The following is an 18,914-nucleotide window of genomic DNA, read 5'->3' on the forward strand; positions in this document are numbered from 1 at the left end:
ATTACTGTTACTAAATATTTCATCTCAGGTCATTTGGAACATCTGGTTATAAAAAAAATCTCTGCAAGAAGACTGAGTAGCTCTCTGGATCTCACTGCTGACAACAGTGAAAAGGCAGATAAAACCTTTAATTCTGTTCACGACATGAGGAAGCCACCGTCAATCTTTCCACCCCAAATACACTTGACATAGGTATAAAAGTCTTCTTGGGTTCAGGGGACAACTCTACAGGTTCACGAACCAGAAATACATCAAGAGCTCTTACAAACAAAGACACTCCCTCTGGCTCAGACACAAGTTGCTGGAGGATGGAGAAGCACCCTTTTGCATTTGCCCCAGTCTGCTACCATTCTCTGGCCTCCACAGCTTGCCGGGCTGGGTGAACCTCTGTCCTGACCCCCTTGGTTGCTTTTATGGTCCTTTAGAAGCATTTTATCACAAGTCCGGTCAATTACTGGTAGGTCATTCCCACACCTCCTCTCAGATCTTCCTTCCATGAAAGAGCATCTCAAGTCTTATCTACACAACAGTTTGCACTGGTGTAGCTGTTAAGTGTTTTAATGAGTCTGACTGAGCCGATAAGAGCTTATACACAGGTACCCAGGGTTGTAATACTGTACTTTGGCTTTGCTTAAACCTTTTTTTTTCTATTTTCAACAGATTAAAAAAAATCAGAATAAGCCACTCTCAACCCCCAGTAGCCTAACACCTACACTGGCCTATCTAGCCACACCAGCTAAAACACACAATGTTATTTAATCCCTGGTAGTTTGCATGCAGACCAGGCCTTTCTTGCAGCTCCTTGGGGATGCTTTGCTCAGCACCATGAAACTGCTGCTGCTGTAGACAGGAATCACTTTTTGAGAGAATATATAGAGGTGATGTAAAGCTAGGGTCTAGCATCTCACTCTGCATGCCATCAGGGTGGCAGCAAGTCCCTCTCTGGTCGTTGCAAGGTGAAGAACTGCAGCGTTGGCATTCAGCACCGATGCCTCAGATTCGAGCCTTCGAGGAGGTGGAGAGCCATCTTTTCCCTGGAAAGGCTGCCTTCGAGGCATCCAGGTCCAGTATGAGATGAGCACTTTGTTCCACTGCACTAAGAAGAGCAAACTTAAACTTGGATTTTGGACTGGTTTGGAATACAAGTATAAATAGGAATTATACCCAACACATACTTCACACCTTGCAGTGACAGAATGTGCTCGAAACTGTTCTTTCCATTTGTCTGTCCCTGTTTCCAACAAAATGATTCAACCTTGCACACCACTCAGAGCTTGAACCTTGCGGGGGTTATTTTACATCCACATGCTTACAGAGATGAGAAAGTCTTTTGGCCATAAGGTCATAATGTTTAAAATAAAATCATGTGGAAAATATATTGCAAAGAATCATATTGGGAATCTTGAACCTTGAAAAAGACAGTATTTACAGCAGCTGGCTTCTATTAAAGGAGAGTGCAGAAGTTGGTGAAGACTCATTGTATCCCAAACAAAGCTCCAAACTGAAGACAACCCCTTTCATAATTCCAGTTTGATGTTAACCAGCCTCCTAACACTACAAGCAATACATAACCCAAGGTCCAGGCAACCACCTTTTCCGGGTCAATCCGTTCACTCCACCCTTGCGCTCAAGAAAGGCAAGCATTGAAAGCCTCCCGCGCTGATCCCAAAGAGCAGGGCTGTGCCAGTCCACATCATTAAGAAAGAAAAAGCAGAGCAACAGCAGCACAGTTTTTGTTGGCACAGCTTTGTGCAACTGATTCCTCAGCATTTGCTGCTCCAGAGCACGAGGACAGCCATTGCGGGTGGGCTGTGGGGGAGAAGTCATGCAAGCCCACGCCAAACACACCGACGAGGGCCGGCGCTTTCGCCCGTCGGCAGCGTACCTCCATCCATGCCCTTGTCCCCTGCGGGTGGGACGGCCGCCTTGCCCTCCCACGGGCCCGCAGCTCCGGTGCAGTGGGGACAGAAGCCGGCAGATGCTGAGCCACATCCCTGCCCCAGGCACGGGGAGAGGGGAGCAGAGCCCAGGGGTCCCCTGCCTGCGGGCTGGGGTTCCGGGAGCAGCACGGTCCCCGTCCGGTGGCTCCCGCCAGCACCGCTGTTTTCTCTCCGGGCTTCTCTTGGCTTCCTCCTGTGCAGCTGTGCTCTCCACATCAGAAGGGATTTTTCAGAGAAAAGCGAAATTAGTAAAAATAAAGATAATTGAATGCATTTTGTTTTACCAGAGAGACTGTTTGTGGTTAGCAAATAGACATGAAATGTTATAAAATATTTTCTAACAGTACCCTATAGAGATGACTTGTCTGTAAAACATGAAACAAAACTGGCAGGAAACCACCACATTGACTTAATAAAACATAACATTAACTGACACCAAAAAGCAACCTAGTTAAGAAGTAGAAAACTTTATAACCTCGGTTATTTGAAAAATACAGAGGTAGCCCAGCTATTAAATCAAAAGGGATCATTAGAGTAATTTGCACTGTTTGGTTCACTGCTATTAAACCTGATGCCATGAATACATTGGTTTGGAATTTCTTTGACTCTATTATTCTTCTGACTACTCCTGCTCAAAAAAGATTAACTGCCATTTTAAAACCATACAAGGTTTTACAACACCCATTTAGAAATATTTCTAGCTGAGCCAATCAAGGCTTCAGAGTTTACGGAGCATATCTCTTCTCAGTACATAATGGTACATACGTTCTTGACACACTCCATGGCTGAAACTGGGTAACTAGAGGTACTGCCTGGGTCTAACCAAGGCCCTGGAAGCAGGCATTATTAATCCTTTCTGTCTTTTAACTGGGATTTTGCAAGAACATCTGTGCACAGAAAAGGTGAAAATAATAGTAGGATGCCACCCTGGAAGATAGTTATTTGTTCACAGTTATATTTTCGTACTGATGTACTCCATAGGAACCCTGTAAATGAGCCAGGACTCCGGCACGGCTGGCACTACGCAGTTGTGAGACAAATGCAGAGCCTGGGAACAACCTCCTCGGGATGCTGTGCTGAGCACTTGCGTCAGATGCATGGAAAAAAAAAGGAAAAACAGCTGAAGATGTTCTTAGCCACTTTTTAACTATTGCGGCCCTCTGGGCAATAGCTCTGAAGAGGCAGCCCTAAAGCACCTCTCAACACAAGCAGCAAAAACATTCACGTTCACCCTAGTCCTGGCTTGACACCTTGTGCCGCAAGGCCCAGAAAAGCATCACAGTCTCTGCTGTTCTGCCTGTCATAATCAGCTTTCTGGAAAATCACAGGCTGTTCAAACAGCTGGTGAGGTGGGATCAATCTGAAATCACAGAGAGAGGTGAACATCACTGCTCATGCTGCAAGCAAGCCCTTGTGATGCTGCAGTTATTATTTTACTTGCAGTATTGCAGTCCCAACTCTTGAGTCTTTGGGTTGGGAATCTAGGGTACCAGATCATCTTGATATGACTGTCAACAAAAGGCTCAGTACAACCTTGCCTGAGGTGATGTGTGACCCCAAAGCCTTGCCAAAAACACCTGTCCCATAACTGGATGGGTCCTGATCCTATCCCTCTCAATTCTCCTCGCTGTCTGAAGTGTCTCCGTTTTATCATATCTCCTCTAATAGCACGGTTAGTCATTTGTTCACTTTTAGATGTACAACTCCCCAGGGAGAGTCAGCAATTTCCCCATCCCTTTCTAAAGACAAGCACAGCAGACGTCGGGGTGTCAGGGATGCCTCCAGCTGCCTCTTCACCAGGCAGACACAATACTTGAAAGACACCTCGTGTGCAGTTACAAACACAGCTACCATAAACTATTTTTCCCAGTACCCTACAGCCACAGGAAGAAAGAAAGGTGGGAAGTTTCGTTAGTGGTGTGTGTTTTAAGATTGTCTGGTATTATGGATTATAGCAAGTAACTAAGTCTCCTGAGTGGTAAAATAATATAAAGAAATTAATCAGGAGAACAAAGTAATTACACGGAGTAAATGTGTAAAAGCAATTGATTCAGCCATCCCCCTTAAATTCTAAAGTTTTGTGCCATGGTTTTAAAAAAGAGAAGCCTCCAAATGCCAACATGCAAAGATTTAATGTGCTTTTTCCCTTAGGCTAAACTAAAGAAAAATTGGCTGCACTTTCCTGGAGTTAACAGCAAACAGGTCACATTTATCATCCTGCCACTTATGTTCAAGAACTAGCAATTTAACTGCTCCTAAATGGGTTGGTTTGCCTCTCCTCAAACTGCAGACGGGTTGCGGTTTATATGCAATCTTATCTGCTAGAAGTGACTAATACTAGAACAACATGCACTGCAATCTTGGCATTCTGGAAAGCTGGTAAGATCCTAGCCCCACATTCTCCTGCTTAAATGCTGATGGTAATTTCAGTAGTGTTCGTGTTATTACTATGATTTATGTATATAGGTCCCAGATAAATTACCCACAAAGGAAAAAATAATTGACAAATTCTCCACTAGCCTTCTGACTTGTTTTTTCCCCTCTCAGGATCAAAATTTCTTTAGAAAAAAGATTATTCTCTCCCCACCACTATAAATTCCTCAGCCAGCTCTTCTGTTACCATGCAGTCTGCTGGGCATATTCCAGAATTATTTCTGAAGTTTTCTCAGACTTCCATATAAGTCCAAAAATCCCATAGTCCTGCTCCATGCCAGCATGACAGCCAACCCTTACTGCTTGGTATAAATTTTTGAATCACCCAGTTCTGCTGATGCTGAGCAGCCAGTTACACTGATCGGTAAATTAAGGACACAAAATCCATATGGGAGTTTGGGAAAGCACTGCCACAATAATCTCACCCGTCTCTCCAGCAGCTGCAGCGCTTTGTGCAAACCAACCGACCCCAGAAACCATGGGGACAGGAAGCATCCAGCCGTCCCCACATGGTCTAGCATTGCTCATCTCCAGAGAAAGTGGTGTTGTGGGGCAGTTATAAAAAAAAAAGGTGGGGGAAAAACCCCAATATCCGTGCAAAAATACATGAAAGGTACAAAATAAAACAACACTCCTCCATTGGGGGTAAATAAATTACTCCCAGGTTCTAAGTCAGGCAGGACTTGAAGCACATTTTGTGAAAATAGATGCAGCATCCTCGGCGTGGTGATGTTCATGGCTGAGGGCTTTGGACCAGGACCCGGTGTCCCAGGCATAGTGCGGCTCCTGTGCCTGCCGTGGGCCGGAGGTGCAAGGCAAGCACTTGCTCACGGCCTCTGCATCCCTCTTCCCTGCTAAAAGAGGGAGTTAGCCAACAATAACAGTGTTTGTTTTGTTGCCATCTCAGTAGACGCTCTAATAGAGCTAATAGGAAAAAGAAACCTCACCAGAGAAGTGAAAGGTCAGAAGGCTAATAAAATAAATGCAGCTATTGTGCATTCACTTGGCAATTCATAAGGGAGTGTGATTTTCTTTCCTTTTTTTTCTTTTCAGTAGTAAGAGAGTCCACTGACAAATCCAAAATGAAATTTCAACTTTCACATAAGGTTTGTTACTGACAGCCACGTCACCGCAGAGTCAGGAATTTTAGAGATTAGATTTACGCTTGCTAGATCCCCTCCTCATTTCATTTCTTTGAGGTTTTTCTCCCAATCAGTTCTGGCTATCAAGGAGAACCAGTGTCATCCATGAGAAGATGTTGGCCAAAAAGGTAATCTTACACCGAGCGTCTTGTATTGCTCTTGAAGGGCATGGCTGGCCGGCTGCTGCCCCTTTTTAGTGCTGCCCAGCTAGGTAATTCATGGTTGTTTTATCTTTAAGCTTGTGAGTGTTCGTCTGCTTATAACCAAACACCTGTTGAAGTGTTTGGCTGGACCGGGGCTTTGAGTCGACAAAACATAGGTTGGGAAAAGGTTTACTTCCGAGCACGCTCCTCTCCAGCACCGTACCGACCCCGTGGCACTGCTGGATTCAGGGACCCCTATTCCCGTCTGTCTAGGAGTACACACACACATGTATACATACACATACATCCCACGTACCTGACAGTCACCAGGTACATGCAGGGCTCTGATCCTCTTAACAGTAGCAAAATCACTGCAGTGCTGGAAAAGGTGTTCCCGTGGATAAGGGATTGAACGGCAGCCGCTGCTCCTCTCTGGGAAGGATGCCCCTGCGCCCCCCTGCCTTCCAGCAAGGGCCAGGGCTCTGAAGCAGCAACAGCAGCCCAGGGCTACAAACGTGTGGGGACCTGGGGAGGATCTAACCGGTACCTCAGTGCCTGCCCTGCACCCAGGCAGGACACATGATGGAGGTAACATGTCCTCCTGCACTGCCAGACCTTGGCTTTCCTCAGAGTCAGCGAAGAGAGAAAGGCAGAACTCCGAAGCAAGGCTGCTGTTGTAAGGCCACGGTGCTAGAAATCGCTGATCACCAGCACAGCAGAAACTGAGGGAGAAAGTACCCCGACAGGCTGCAAATAAGTTGCATGGCCACACTTAAGTGTGCTGGTTTGTTCCCAGGAAGCAAGGCAGAAGGTCGCCTGCTGCAACGAAATTCTCCCAGGTCTGTGGAAGGATGCACTGGGGATGGATCCTGCCTTCCATGCCAGCCAGCACGCTTCCCTGCCACAGACTCCTACACAGTCGTCAGCTGAAAGAGCAGCGCTTGCAACTTCCCTAACAGCCCAAAGAAAAGGCCTAGTTTAAAAATCTACCAAACACATGAGAAGGGTCCATCCTGATTTCTTGTACAGCAGGTTGGTGCAAGTAAACACTCAGCCCCATGCCCTGCGGTGGAAGGAGGGCAGTGCTTTGGTGGGATACACTTCCCTTTCCAGCACACCAGAGAAGAAAGTCACCATACCAGAGAAGAAAGAACGAACATCCATCATGCCAGCCATCTCTCTGTAGCAGTGGAGCTTTTTCCTAGGCAATACATTTGTTGTTTTAAAGTGTCCACGTTTTGGGGCTTTTCACATCAACCCTTACTGAAGTTACACCATGATCACAAAAAACTACTTTTGTACTCTGAATGTTTCATAGGTAACAATATATCCTGCCTCAACTTCTCTTAACTTCATTTCTCTAAAGAAACCAACAGCCTGAGATTCTCCAGAGTTAATGGGATGCTGTGGTAAGTAACCGGGGGATTAAGCATCACTCGCAAGAGCTTTTATTCTCTGCACACAGTACTGGAGAAGGCAGGACAAGGAGAGCTATCAGTACCAGGCTGACAACCATACATACAAAGGGATGGTGGAAAAATGAAGCAGATTCATAGATTAGCTACAAGAAAAAAAAAATCTCATCTTTGGTTGGTGTCCATGTTCATGCAATTGGTGACAGACCATATAGGAGATGCTTTTTGGCAGCTCAGATAAATAAAGCAAAGCATGCGAACATGAAACTGGTTCGCGAACACCTTAATTAAGTTTTTACTGTACAGAAAAACCCATTGCTCGCCATGTGTAACCTATCTTCTTGGCAACCTGAGTCTCCTGCCTACATTATTACTACAGCTCCCTAGCTTTCCCACGAGAGTTTCCGGTTCAAACTCCTTATTCTACTGGAAAAAATAAATTATATTACATCAGTGTGATTCAGACGGGGATTAGTCATTGCTGTCTCTAAAACAGAGATTATCTTTTCTTTCTGGGGCTCTCTTGTATCATACGGGATTGGTTGGCCTTGGAAAACCTGGTTGCTCCATACACTTTAGTGCAGAAGCTCAGACTAGCCACAGACACCCTACTAAACTCCAGGTTACACACATTAGTAAGAGGGAGGTAAGGATTTGATTGAAGCTCTAAACTTCTGGAGATGTCTTCTGGGAGAACTCAAGTTCTCACCAGGGACAAAGACAGGAAGAGTAAAGCAAATGATGTGGGAATTGGGAAAGGAAAGAAAAATATATTAAATTTGCTGGCTTTAAAACACAGCGAGACACTGTGATCATCCATTTCATACAAATTCCTGCATAAGCCAGGCCATGACATGATGGATTACCTCCAAACAAATACATTATTAGTTCCCCTACAGCTGTAATTACAGGTATCTTCAGAAAAAGAGCATTTACTTGCATGCCAATATAGCAGAATTTTACCAGCATCAGCCATTCACCTTTTGGGAACACATTCCCATACCCCTTTCCAGATGCTGGATGTTAATTCTTTTGCAAAAATACCTTGGATACAGCCAACACATTCACTAGGGGAACTCAGAAGAACACGGGATGTCCCAGACCTCCTTATTAAAGAGCACATATCACTATTCAAACTTCTTCTAAGTCAACATCCCTCAGAGGAAGAACTGTCTTAGATTTTTCTACAAGCTCTCATTACCACAGCGATATTTATGGCTGTGCCTTAGGGGAGGAAGCAGCCAGCCTGGTCCGTACCACGCACAGCCAGCAGTCCCTGGGCCCTACTCGCACAGAGTGCTCTTTTAATACAAATTTCATCCCAGGCCAAGGGTTCAGGCAATGACCTTCTAGACACCACCACAGCCCCAGCAGTAATTGCTTGGACAGAATTTTATGCCGCATAAAATTTCTTAACCTTAATCTGCTAAATGGTACTGAAAGAGGAGCGCACAGCCCATTTGCTCATAGCTGTTCTAATCCAGCGTTATCGATCAGACATTCACGGACAGTCGTCATGCTGGATGGGGCCGCCAAGGGCTCTTTCAGTTCCCAGTGAAAAAACACAAAACGTTTCCCCAGATATTCAAGCTTTCTCCAAATACATACAAATCTGATGTGTTTTCAGAAAGCAGCAGGAGCAGCAGCATTTTTCTGGTCTCTGCTACTTGTGTCCTTTCTGAAGTATATCGATACCCTATCTCTTAAGGAAATCGCAACTGCCATTTCCTGGAGAACTTGTGAAGAATGAAAGTTTTACGTGCCGGGGACACAGGAGAAGATCAGCAGTCAGGACCTCATGGAGTTCTGCAGCTTTAGGGAAGTGTTGAGGCTTGCCCGATACAGAGATCACTGAAATGCAGCCGACTTCTTACTCCATGACACTCCTAGCTATTAATATCCCATGTGAACAATTTAACATAAATTGGAGATAAAAGTATTTGCTCAGAATTTAGATCTCTACATACTGATATCCCAAATTCACCTGTTTCCTGAACTCATTTTTTATCAAAAGCTTCACTAGCTTCAGAAAATTTTCCCTTGAATCTGGGCCAGTTTAAGTTTTTAATTGCAATGCTTTGGTTGGATTACTTCCAAACCAAATTAAGTTTATTAATCATTCATTGTAAACGGGATCCACACAAAGCTTGAAACTCAAAACCAGGTTCAGAGAATAAAGGTAGCATGCCAAATTTGAAGAAAAAAAATAACCTGGCTCTCAGCAAACAAAAACATTTTGCAAAGGAAAGATAACATACAAATCAATCATTTTAAATGTAGAATATATATTTCAGGGCAATTTTCTCATTCTTTTCTACATAATGCCATTTTCCCCAAAGTACTGCATGATTATTTGCCAGCTGTACCAAGCACCATTCCATTCTATGCTATGTCGTGATACTTCACCCTACTAGGAAGAACACAAGGAAATTTTACAGTCCATTTTGTTTGCATTTTTGGCCACCTGAAACGATGGATGAAGCACAATACCTCCATGTCCTAATAAACCAGAGCATCCCTTTAGTTAATGGAAAAGTTGAATTTGATTTTTATTTGGTCCCACTAAAAAGCACAATCCTAATTAAAGGCATATGACAAAGAGCAGAAAATAGTCCACAGAAAGGTTACAGGAAAGCAGTAGGCCTGCTTAAGTTCCTACCAGAGCAATGCAAGGCTGGACTCCGATAAGAATGAAATGAAAGCAGGTCACTTCACACAGCTCTTGTTCTTCCATGTATTTGAGTTGATCCCGTACCATCAACAATAGTAGGGAGTTCCTGGGGAAAAAGATGAAAAAGACTTTTTGTTCAAAAATTGATTATTTTTTTTTAATTTGCACGGCATCATCTGCACAGTTTTAGAGAGCACAAGGAGAAGCCAGGGGTTACCATTGTCTGTTCTTTTCTCTCTTTTGCCACATGGCAAAGTAAGTGACATAAAATGGATTATTTTATTCCTATGGCAATAAATACCACCTTCTGCTGGAAGTGCTCTTCCCTACCTATGTAGATCACATCTTAACAGACAGCTGTCTGCTGGATTCATCCAGCTGCCGGCTCCACCGAGTCATGGTGATCCAGGGTGTGCAACTGCTGCCAACGTGGTTGTTCGAATCTGGAGTGTCTATACATCAGACAACAAACCCCACAAGCAGCTTCAGGCTCTTCTGGAAGCATTTTCTTTGGTGAGAAGGAGCAACTACCTCTAGGAGAGCAGAGGGTCCATGCATCCATTAATGCTGCTTAATTTAACGTTAGTTCAAGTTGAGAGTGAAGGTTACGGTGGCAATAGGATACTGTTTGGTCTAGGCGGGGCCTGTCTTTTATTTGACATATTTTTCTTAAAGATTAATGTTAGCAAGGCTGGGGCATTCTTGATAATCCTTGACTGCAAGCTGAGAACTCGACAGATGATGTCGATGGAGATGATGGGTGGTTTTGGGTGGATGGTAGTGATATGAATTCCTGTGGGCAGATTTTAATCTTCACCAAAAAAATACCGTAACAGATAACCAAATAACCGGCTTTCTACAAGAACAGGGGGGGTTTTGATGTTTTTTTCCAGTTATATCCTCTTTCTGATTCCTTGATTTTTTTTCAGAAAATCTTTACAAGTTTCTCACCATTGTCAAGAACAGCGTACAAATTAGTACAAAAGACAAAACAGATGCTCTCTCCTCTCTCTGCCTCTTCCACTGCATTTGTTTTTCTGGTCAAGGTGAAGGATAAAACCTGACCATTTCTCCAAGAGAAGCTAAGGTTCTGTTGCTTTAAAAAAGAATGTGATTATCCCAATTTTCAGTCTTTAGTCTTTTTTTTTTTTTTTTGCTTTTCCCTGAAAAAAAACCAAACAAAAACAAACACCCACATGAAAAACTGACACTGTGACTTTCCAATAATTCTCTCCTTTTGATCTGCAGTCTTACAGGTAGTTCTTTCTTCTTTTTCACTTATTTTTCATGTTGCCGATTCCTACTCAGTGCTATATTTAATTTTGCACTCATTAACATAACCCAAATGTCACTGCCAACTGCCACCAAGACAGTCATTCCGACTTGAGATGAACAAATTCATTGTGAATTCCTTTGAAAAGAAACCTCACTCCACAGCCTAAATATCTGTAGAAGATTGAGTCCAAATTTGATCGTGACAAAAAAAACCAGTAAATCAGAGTTCTTGTTTAGCTGCCGTTACATGTTCTCTGACTCAGTCAACAAATTTATTTCATTTCTGTTCCCCTTTCAAGCCAACAGAAAATAGTTCATGGAGATGGAAAATGCTTTAGGCAAGACCAGGGGAAGCAAATAACTTATTTACTGAATATGGGGTGTTGACTGATTCAAAACGTCTTGCCAGTTCATCCAAAGTCACCAAATGCTTGGAGCCAGAAAGAGGATGTGGGGCTCTGTTAGCGGAATGAGACCATGGTGAGGGCAGACAGCTTCCCTCAAGCAGTCAGGATACTGACCGCGGCATTTTTTGGAAATCCAGAGTCTCCCTTTTAGGTGAGCATCTCGGGCGCTGGGCTGGAGGGGGTCATCCCTGCCTGACTACCCCAGCTTTCAGTCATTTTGGCTGCAGGAACTCAAAATTCATCACCTCCCAAATGCTCCTGGCATGGCAGACAGGACACTCCAGTGGGAGATAAATGTTCAGGTCCACTTCAGCAGAGGAAGAATTCAGTGCTGCAATCCTACATTTTGGAGGGATGTCTGAACTGCCCACCCAGAGAGCAGAGGCAATGCTGCAGCACCTGTCTCCTCCCTCCTTGCATGAACAGTGCTGCCATCTCACCCTTTTTCATTCATCCAGAAACAAATCAAGGGGAGAAGACACAAGGTCTCATTTCCCTGGTGCCAGAGGGAGTGGACTCGAGGGGACACCAAGACGTATTTTTCCTGAATTTCAGTTCAGGGGCTAACAGAAGCCTTCATTTTTTTTATGACGTTCATAGCACAGGACTAGCATTTCACCTCTACAATACATCTGGGTAAATGCAAGAGCCGTTCCAGCCCAAGCAACAGCTTTTCAAGGCCAAGGCTTTAGTGATGAAGCAATAGGAGAACTGTATATATATACAGCCACTCGGATTAACCTGGCAACACTTCCATGTAAACAAGGTCAGCTCACACTCCGCCATGAGGGGCTAGTTCCTCTCCAGCGCTCGGTCGTAGCGGGGAATCAAAGCATGGAAACTGCATGAGCAGAGATTACACAGCCTCTCGAATCTGGCAGCCAGATGTTGGTTTGTAAGAGTGAGCGTAACCAGATGGTTTTTCTGCCATTTTTTCTCCGAACACCTAGAAGAGGTTAACAGAATGACACACACAGAGATAAGCTCATGATCACATTTGCATATTTAGACACGTACACATATCAGCCCTTTCAAAACTCTAATCCCTAAGGATCCATAATTGGATGGCACAGCTAGGATTTTCAGATGTCGGGTCCAGCTCAGACTCTGCAAGAAGCTCCAAGTGAGGAACAGCCAGACTAGGACTTCTGGGTTTTGCTACCTTGATGCCAGGACCAGCCTGGGGGGTGCAGTCCACAAAATCCCTCTGCAGCTGACTCTAAGCAGGCTCCTGGGTGCAGCACATGGGGACAGGTTCTCAGCTGGCCATGGACAGCTTTGCTCTTTTCTACCCATGCAAAACTGCCCTACAGTGAACTCTTTGGGATTTGGAATAATAACTACAGCAGGAAGATCATCGCACTGTTGTGACACACTGGCTGCTGATGCAAAGGAAAGAGGGCTTTGATGGGATAGTCCCACATCCCAACATGAGCTAGCTCCTTGGATACTTCTCTGAGGCCACAGAAACACACTTCTTTCTAATGAAGCTGACATCAGAGCTCACTGGAGAGAAATCTGGGCAGGTCAGCCCAGAATCAGTAGATGCAGATGTTACTTTCAAGGACCAGCTTCAGGGCTAAACCCTCACCACCAGCCCACACCTGTATCCGTCCCGTCTATGCCAGACAACTATATCTGGAACAGAAACATTTAGCTCCATTTAATATCCTGTGCTTTCTCCTATACAAAACATAGCTTCAACGCTTACACACACAATGTGTGTTGTACCGTCCCACACCAGCCGGAGAGAATGCATTTAGGACGGCAATGAATATCAGCAGATGGACAACAACCACCAGTTAACTGCCTCGACTTGCGTTTAACATAGAACAACATCCAGGAACAACTCCAATTCCCAGCTAGATAATACAAAAAAGCAGCAGTTCTGGCTCTGAACTGCTTTTAACTGACCTGGATCTCATGAAGGCAAGGGAAAAACTCCCGTTGGAGCTTTTAACCCTCAGACAGGCTAATTCCAGTTGATTGTTCCCATTTTCTTTAGTTATGCAAACAAGCACCAAGCCCTACACTTAAGCTCTCATAAATAATATTCCTCTATCCCCAAAAAGATCCAGGTGAGAGTTTTAGTTTTGTGATCCTTATCCTTTCGTAAGAAAAACAAGTAAGTAGAAATTCATGAGCATTTCTTCCCTGTAAATACCAGTACAGCTTATTGTAATTAAACCCAAGGTCTTTTGAAACAGCCTGAAATCTTAAGCAGAGGTGGGGGAGCCCAGATGGAAGAAAAGGGTAAACTCATTCTGACACAAGTTTCTCTCAGCATCTTGGGAAATGAACTCAGACACCCAAAGGACCCAAGAGTCAAGCTCTTCTCCTGGCAGGCTGGCCAGGTTTGCATGCGTCTTTTATGGGAGGGAGAAGTCAAACACAGTCCGATGACAGATCCTTTGAAAACCTGCATTTCCCCTCCTCCCTACAACCTCTTAATTCTGCTTCAGGGCTAAGAGTGAAGCATTTAGTCAGAAGATGGATACATAGACATAGAGAGACACAGAGGGGGAGGCTTTTCTAAATGCTACCTTGGTGAGCCCAAAATGCTTTGTTTGAAATGGCTCTGCCTGAATGACCTTTGGAGAAGCCTGAGGCTCGAAGCCCATGACAGCTGCCCCGACAGACAGGAACATCAGATTTCCCCAGCAGCTGTAGGGCCTGGGGAGCTTCTGGATTCCTGGAAATACTGACAAGTTTTAAATTCTGGCCAGTTTTGACCACAGCCGAATTTCAAAATTCCTGCAAACTGGAAGCCTTTGCTTTTAGCTTCCTCAGGTCTGAATTTCTAGAGGCATAACAGGGGTTGCAGTATCACCCATTCCTGTCAAGTCCAAATACTGATATAGTACGAATTAGCCCTTCTCAGAATTGTGAGATTACCTTCAAATCACGACACTTAAATTAACAGATGTTCTTTCTTCTCACCTTCTGGTTTGCAGAACTCTGATGTGCCAGTGATAATTTTTGCAATACCAGTGTGAAAACTTTTAACTTTCTCTTAAAAAAACGAAGAAAAACTGAAGTTCCTGAGCAGTAGCCTTGTGATACTGCCAGCGTTGCAAAACTTGTGGATAAAACCAGCTGAATCACCATGCTACTTGCTTCTAGATCTGACTTTTTAGAGCTACAGCTCTATGGCCAGTAGCATAAAGGACCAGCCCTGAAGATGCAGGCACTATGGGGCAGCCGGCGGGAAGAACACAGCTACAAGGAGCAAAAGAACTGCAGAGCTCGCCGTGAAGGTGGCCCTCAATCAGGGGCCTCAGCAGAGGTAGGGAGAAGCCAGGGAAGTAGAGTCTTGGTTCCTCCTAAGAAAGAAGGTGGCAAAACCAAGAAAGGACTAAGGAATTCCAGTCCAACTGAAGACAGACCTGGACTTTTCAAAGTTTTTATCTTCCCTAGCAGGGCAAAACTCCCCCAGAGGAAGTCAGATTCTGGAAGCCCCCAACCCATCTGCAAATACCTAATGCAGTAACCAGCAACTTTTGCGCGTTTCCCCAGAGTTTTTGGGAAATGAATACTTTCAGGAAACTGTCATTTCTTCTGCAAATTTATGTGCAACAGGAGCCCACAACGACGGGACTGCCAGTCCTTTCACACAGCTCTAACGCCAAGACTTGCCAAATGTTGTACTGTAAAGAGTTCTCTGCATTCCTGGGATTTGCCATCAGCCCAGTCGGATGTTTAAGAACATGGCAGTGGGACACAGCTATCAGAGAGCTGCTTCACTGGTGTCACAGGGCTACATGGGTCCACCACCAGCTCTGGCAGGTCCAGACAGCAGGTTTGCTGACTTGCCTCTCTGTTAATTTGTCTTCATCTCTTTTTTCCATCTCCTTTTCATCTCTTCAGGTGAGCAGATCCAGTGAAAAGCTGGAGTTTCTCTGGAGCAGCAACAGCCCTGAAGCAGCAGAGTTGTAACTGTAAACCTCCGTGCCTCAGGTAGCCGGCTGTGTACTCTCTGCAGTCTTGGCTTAATTATAGCAATGTAACAGACTTTGTCCCCTGCGGTTAAATCTCTGGGCTTGAAAGACCATTCAGGATGTCATGGACATTCCGTGTCCCCACACAGACATAGTTAGAGCCTGATGAGGCAGCAAGGCATGAACCTTGGAAGCATCTTCATTTTAATTAGGAGTACCTTCCTCTAGCCTCTGCCTGCCTGGCTCTAGTTATAGTAAGACCTATATTTGACTGTATGTATTAAAATAAACTGTCTGCTCCATAGCAGCATTACCTCCTTCTCACATACTGTTTACTGACAGGTAGTTTCACTGACAGAGGTTACCCTGATTATTTAGAAAGCGGAAGCCCCAGCAGTTCCCCTCCTGTGCAGTGAGAACACCCAAACTGCTTCTTAGCCTGACTCTTGGACATTCAGCTCCGAAGCCCTGCTGACAGCAGCGTAAAGCAGATCTACATCCCCATCTAGTGGGAAACACACAGCTCTGGCTCTCCAGGACAGAAGCAGCTTCACCTTCGCAGTCAAACATACACACAACTACTACGGACCCCCAGAGCAGCTTTGCTTTTTGAATCAAAGGGGTAGTAACAGCTATGATGAAACCTGAGGGCCCTACTTTTAATCACAAAGCAGAAAGCACTTTCATGAAAAGGCAGGTTAAGCCTACTAAGTTACCAGTATTTTATCCACTCAGTATTAGACACAATTGCAAACATAACTCTTTTGCTTTATACTAGTGTATAACTAGTGTTCTTCCTCTAAAAAAAATGCCACTGCTTCACCCCCACTCAATCCACCTTATCTGAAGAATTTCAGTAGGCTGAAGTCTGACAACTAAAATCTAATTATTGGCCTTTACTAAGCCAGGTATCAGCCCAACTTGCTTAAATTATGCTTTGTATCTATAGCTAGCTACACAAGATTTACAAGTTATGGTAAATACTGTTCCTTTCTTTAAAAAATTATCAACAATATTAGTCAACTCTGTAACTAATATTAAGTCCTTAAAAAGGATTTGCATCAATAGTCTTGCAATGGGAATATTGTGGGCTACATGATACGTTTTGTGCTAATTTAAGCATTCTGAAGTGCTTAGAAGTAAACACTCAAGGATAGAGGCTGGAAACATTAAGTTAGGAAGATGGGTTTCAAAATAAACTGATCACCCCAGTAAATAATTACAGCAAAGATTTTGTTCTGAATTACCACCTAGAAAGTGTAATTCTTTCTGACAGAAGCTTCTATCAGGGCAGGGGAAAATCTGTGATGATGTGTTTACTCATGGTGACCCAGGCTTCTGGTCAGATTTCATTCACCAGCTCTCCAGATTTAGAGGATTTTGCAGACAGCAAGAATATGGACCCTTCAGCTGCCAGCATGATTACCAATACTTACTTTTCTTCATCACTGGTCTCAAACTCTAAGAGGCAAACCAAGGATATTGAGGAATGATGATGTAAGTTTTAAACAAGATTATGAAGCAATCCAGACTTAAGTAGATGAGATGAGATATCTGAGATGAGAACTAGGCCTAGAGAAAAAATATCCCACGGCAGAAAAAAAATAAAAAAACACTTGAAACGTGAAATAAGCCATGTTTGCACAACCTCACTTTCATTCGTAACGGAGGTATCTCACCAGTCACAGCTTTGGTTAGTGACTACGGACTGTTCTTACGGTGGTGGTAGTTTCTCTCCCTGCATCTGCTAATGAAAGGCATTTCTTTCTTTATAAACACTTCTCTCTTTAATCTTACTTGATACTTCAAAACAGCAGCCTAGCAGAATGGTAATGTAAGCCTATTCCTTGTTTCCCCGAGCATCCATCCTGAACTTAAAGGACCATACTGAGAAAGCTCAAAGAAAACTTATGCACAAGGTACTATGTATGTGCAGCAGCGCCCCGTCTGAAACATGCGCAACAAAATTAGCAAAAAAATCAACACATCAACCATTTCTTGTATTTTTTCAAGACCTTTTGGGCATGTTCCTTTACACCAGACGGTACCTCATTCCCACCTCAAGCATATAGTTTAACTTGTTGTAACTGCTTCAGGAACACAGATATGCAGAGACAATTTATACTTGATATATGCCTGTAAACACTCTTTAGACTAAAGGATGTTTTAGGATCGGCTTGAACAGCTAGTATGAAATGAGCATCACATGCTGTCATTCAGTTCCTATATGAACAATGTAGCCTGACTCTACTGTAATCTCTTGCCCAAGGTAACACTCCAACAGCTAGTGCATCAGTGCAATACATGAAGATCTCAAGTAAGAGATCCAGGAATGGGTAGGGATGACTGAAGACAGTCAAGTCAGGCAGGCACAACAATGCCTATTTCCCCTTTCATCTATCTTTTTAATCTGTAACAAAGCTCCATAGCCTGTAATACAACAAATCACAAAAGGCGTTTCTCTTCTCCAATCATTTTTAAATGAAATAACTGGACCAGCTATTACTAAAAATTAATCGCTTACAGACAGTTATAGAAGATTCTTCTTTTGAGCTTTATTTGTTCATAGCAACGTTAGTACATGTTTCCACTTAGGTATTTCAGTGCAACAAGGAAATCCATTACCTCATAAGCTTCAGCAAGGTGACCTATGTTTCTATATGCAATGGCAACAATTGTTTAAAGTGTCTCCCTTTGTTGCACAACAGTTTAAAGCTTCAAAAATCTAAGTAAATACCTCTCACGGAATTGAACAAGCAGACACTTCGCTTGATTATGAAATGCTTTTGTTGGATGAGCTAAGTGTTTTCTGCAGTAGAGCGACTCATTTGTAAGCCACAGGCACTACTATGAGAGTGGTATCAGAGTAGAAGTGGTGACATTTTAGTAGTCTGTGCAAGAATGCCACTCTACTTTTTGCAAGTTGCGTATCTCGAAGATACATCCTCCCAGTTGATCACATTCCAGATGGCTTTCAAATAATCAGGTCGAACATTTTTATACTGAAGATAGTAAGCATGTTCCCATACGTCGATTCCTAGCAAAGGAATAAGACCTGTGGAAAAAAAACACACAGGATAAATCTCGTAAATCTATGAAAGTATGCTTTACATGTAAAGTTTTATATTGCATCCCCACATCGTACCCAATTTCTGAGTCTTTACCTGCAGGAAGACAAAGAGCTCTCCAGCACACAGGTACTTATTGCAACATTCTACAGAACTGTTTGCTCTCCACACACACGTATTGCATCAACTGGAAGAGTTGATTAAGATAAACACCTATGAATACTCCAGAACTGCCTTGAAGGCATAACTGAAACCAGATAAAGTAATTTTTTAGAGATTTACATCTTTTGCACAGTCATGCAAGCATTTTCATGAAAAGTTACACCATGAAGGAGTCTCTTGCAATACCAGTTGTCTTCCAGTATTTTAATTACAACTTATTCATGAAGTGTCTAATTACCTTCCTTGCTTTTTGCTAAAATAGCCTTCTCGCTGAATTTTTAATGGGGAGTTTTCGGGGGGCGGGGGGCGGGGGGGGGCCG

At 43.7% G+C, this 18,914-nt stretch overlaps 1 protein-coding gene across 1 annotated transcript in view; it reads right to left on the minus strand.

Annotated features, from left to right (window-relative positions):
• Positions 1-17,893: 17,893 nt before the first annotated feature.
• SOD2 (superoxide dismutase 2, mitochondrial) overlaps positions 17,894-18,914 on the minus strand; it is a gene marked incomplete at its 5' end in the record, with an annotated part of 7,120 nt that continues 6,099 nt past the window's right edge. The window contains one exon of the mRNA XM_009696177.1: positions 17,894-18,419. Within this exon, the coding sequence (XP_009694479.1) occupies positions 18,274-18,419 (146 nt within the window). The remainder of the gene's footprint in view (positions 18,420-18,914) is intronic.

This window comes from Cariama cristata, unplaced genomic scaffold (genome assembly GCF_000690535.1).
Source record: "Cariama cristata isolate BGI_N322 unplaced genomic scaffold, ASM69053v1 scaffold5150, whole genome shotgun sequence".
In the NCBI taxonomy this organism is placed as follows: Eukaryota; Metazoa; Chordata; class Aves; order Cariamiformes; family Cariamidae; genus Cariama; species Cariama cristata.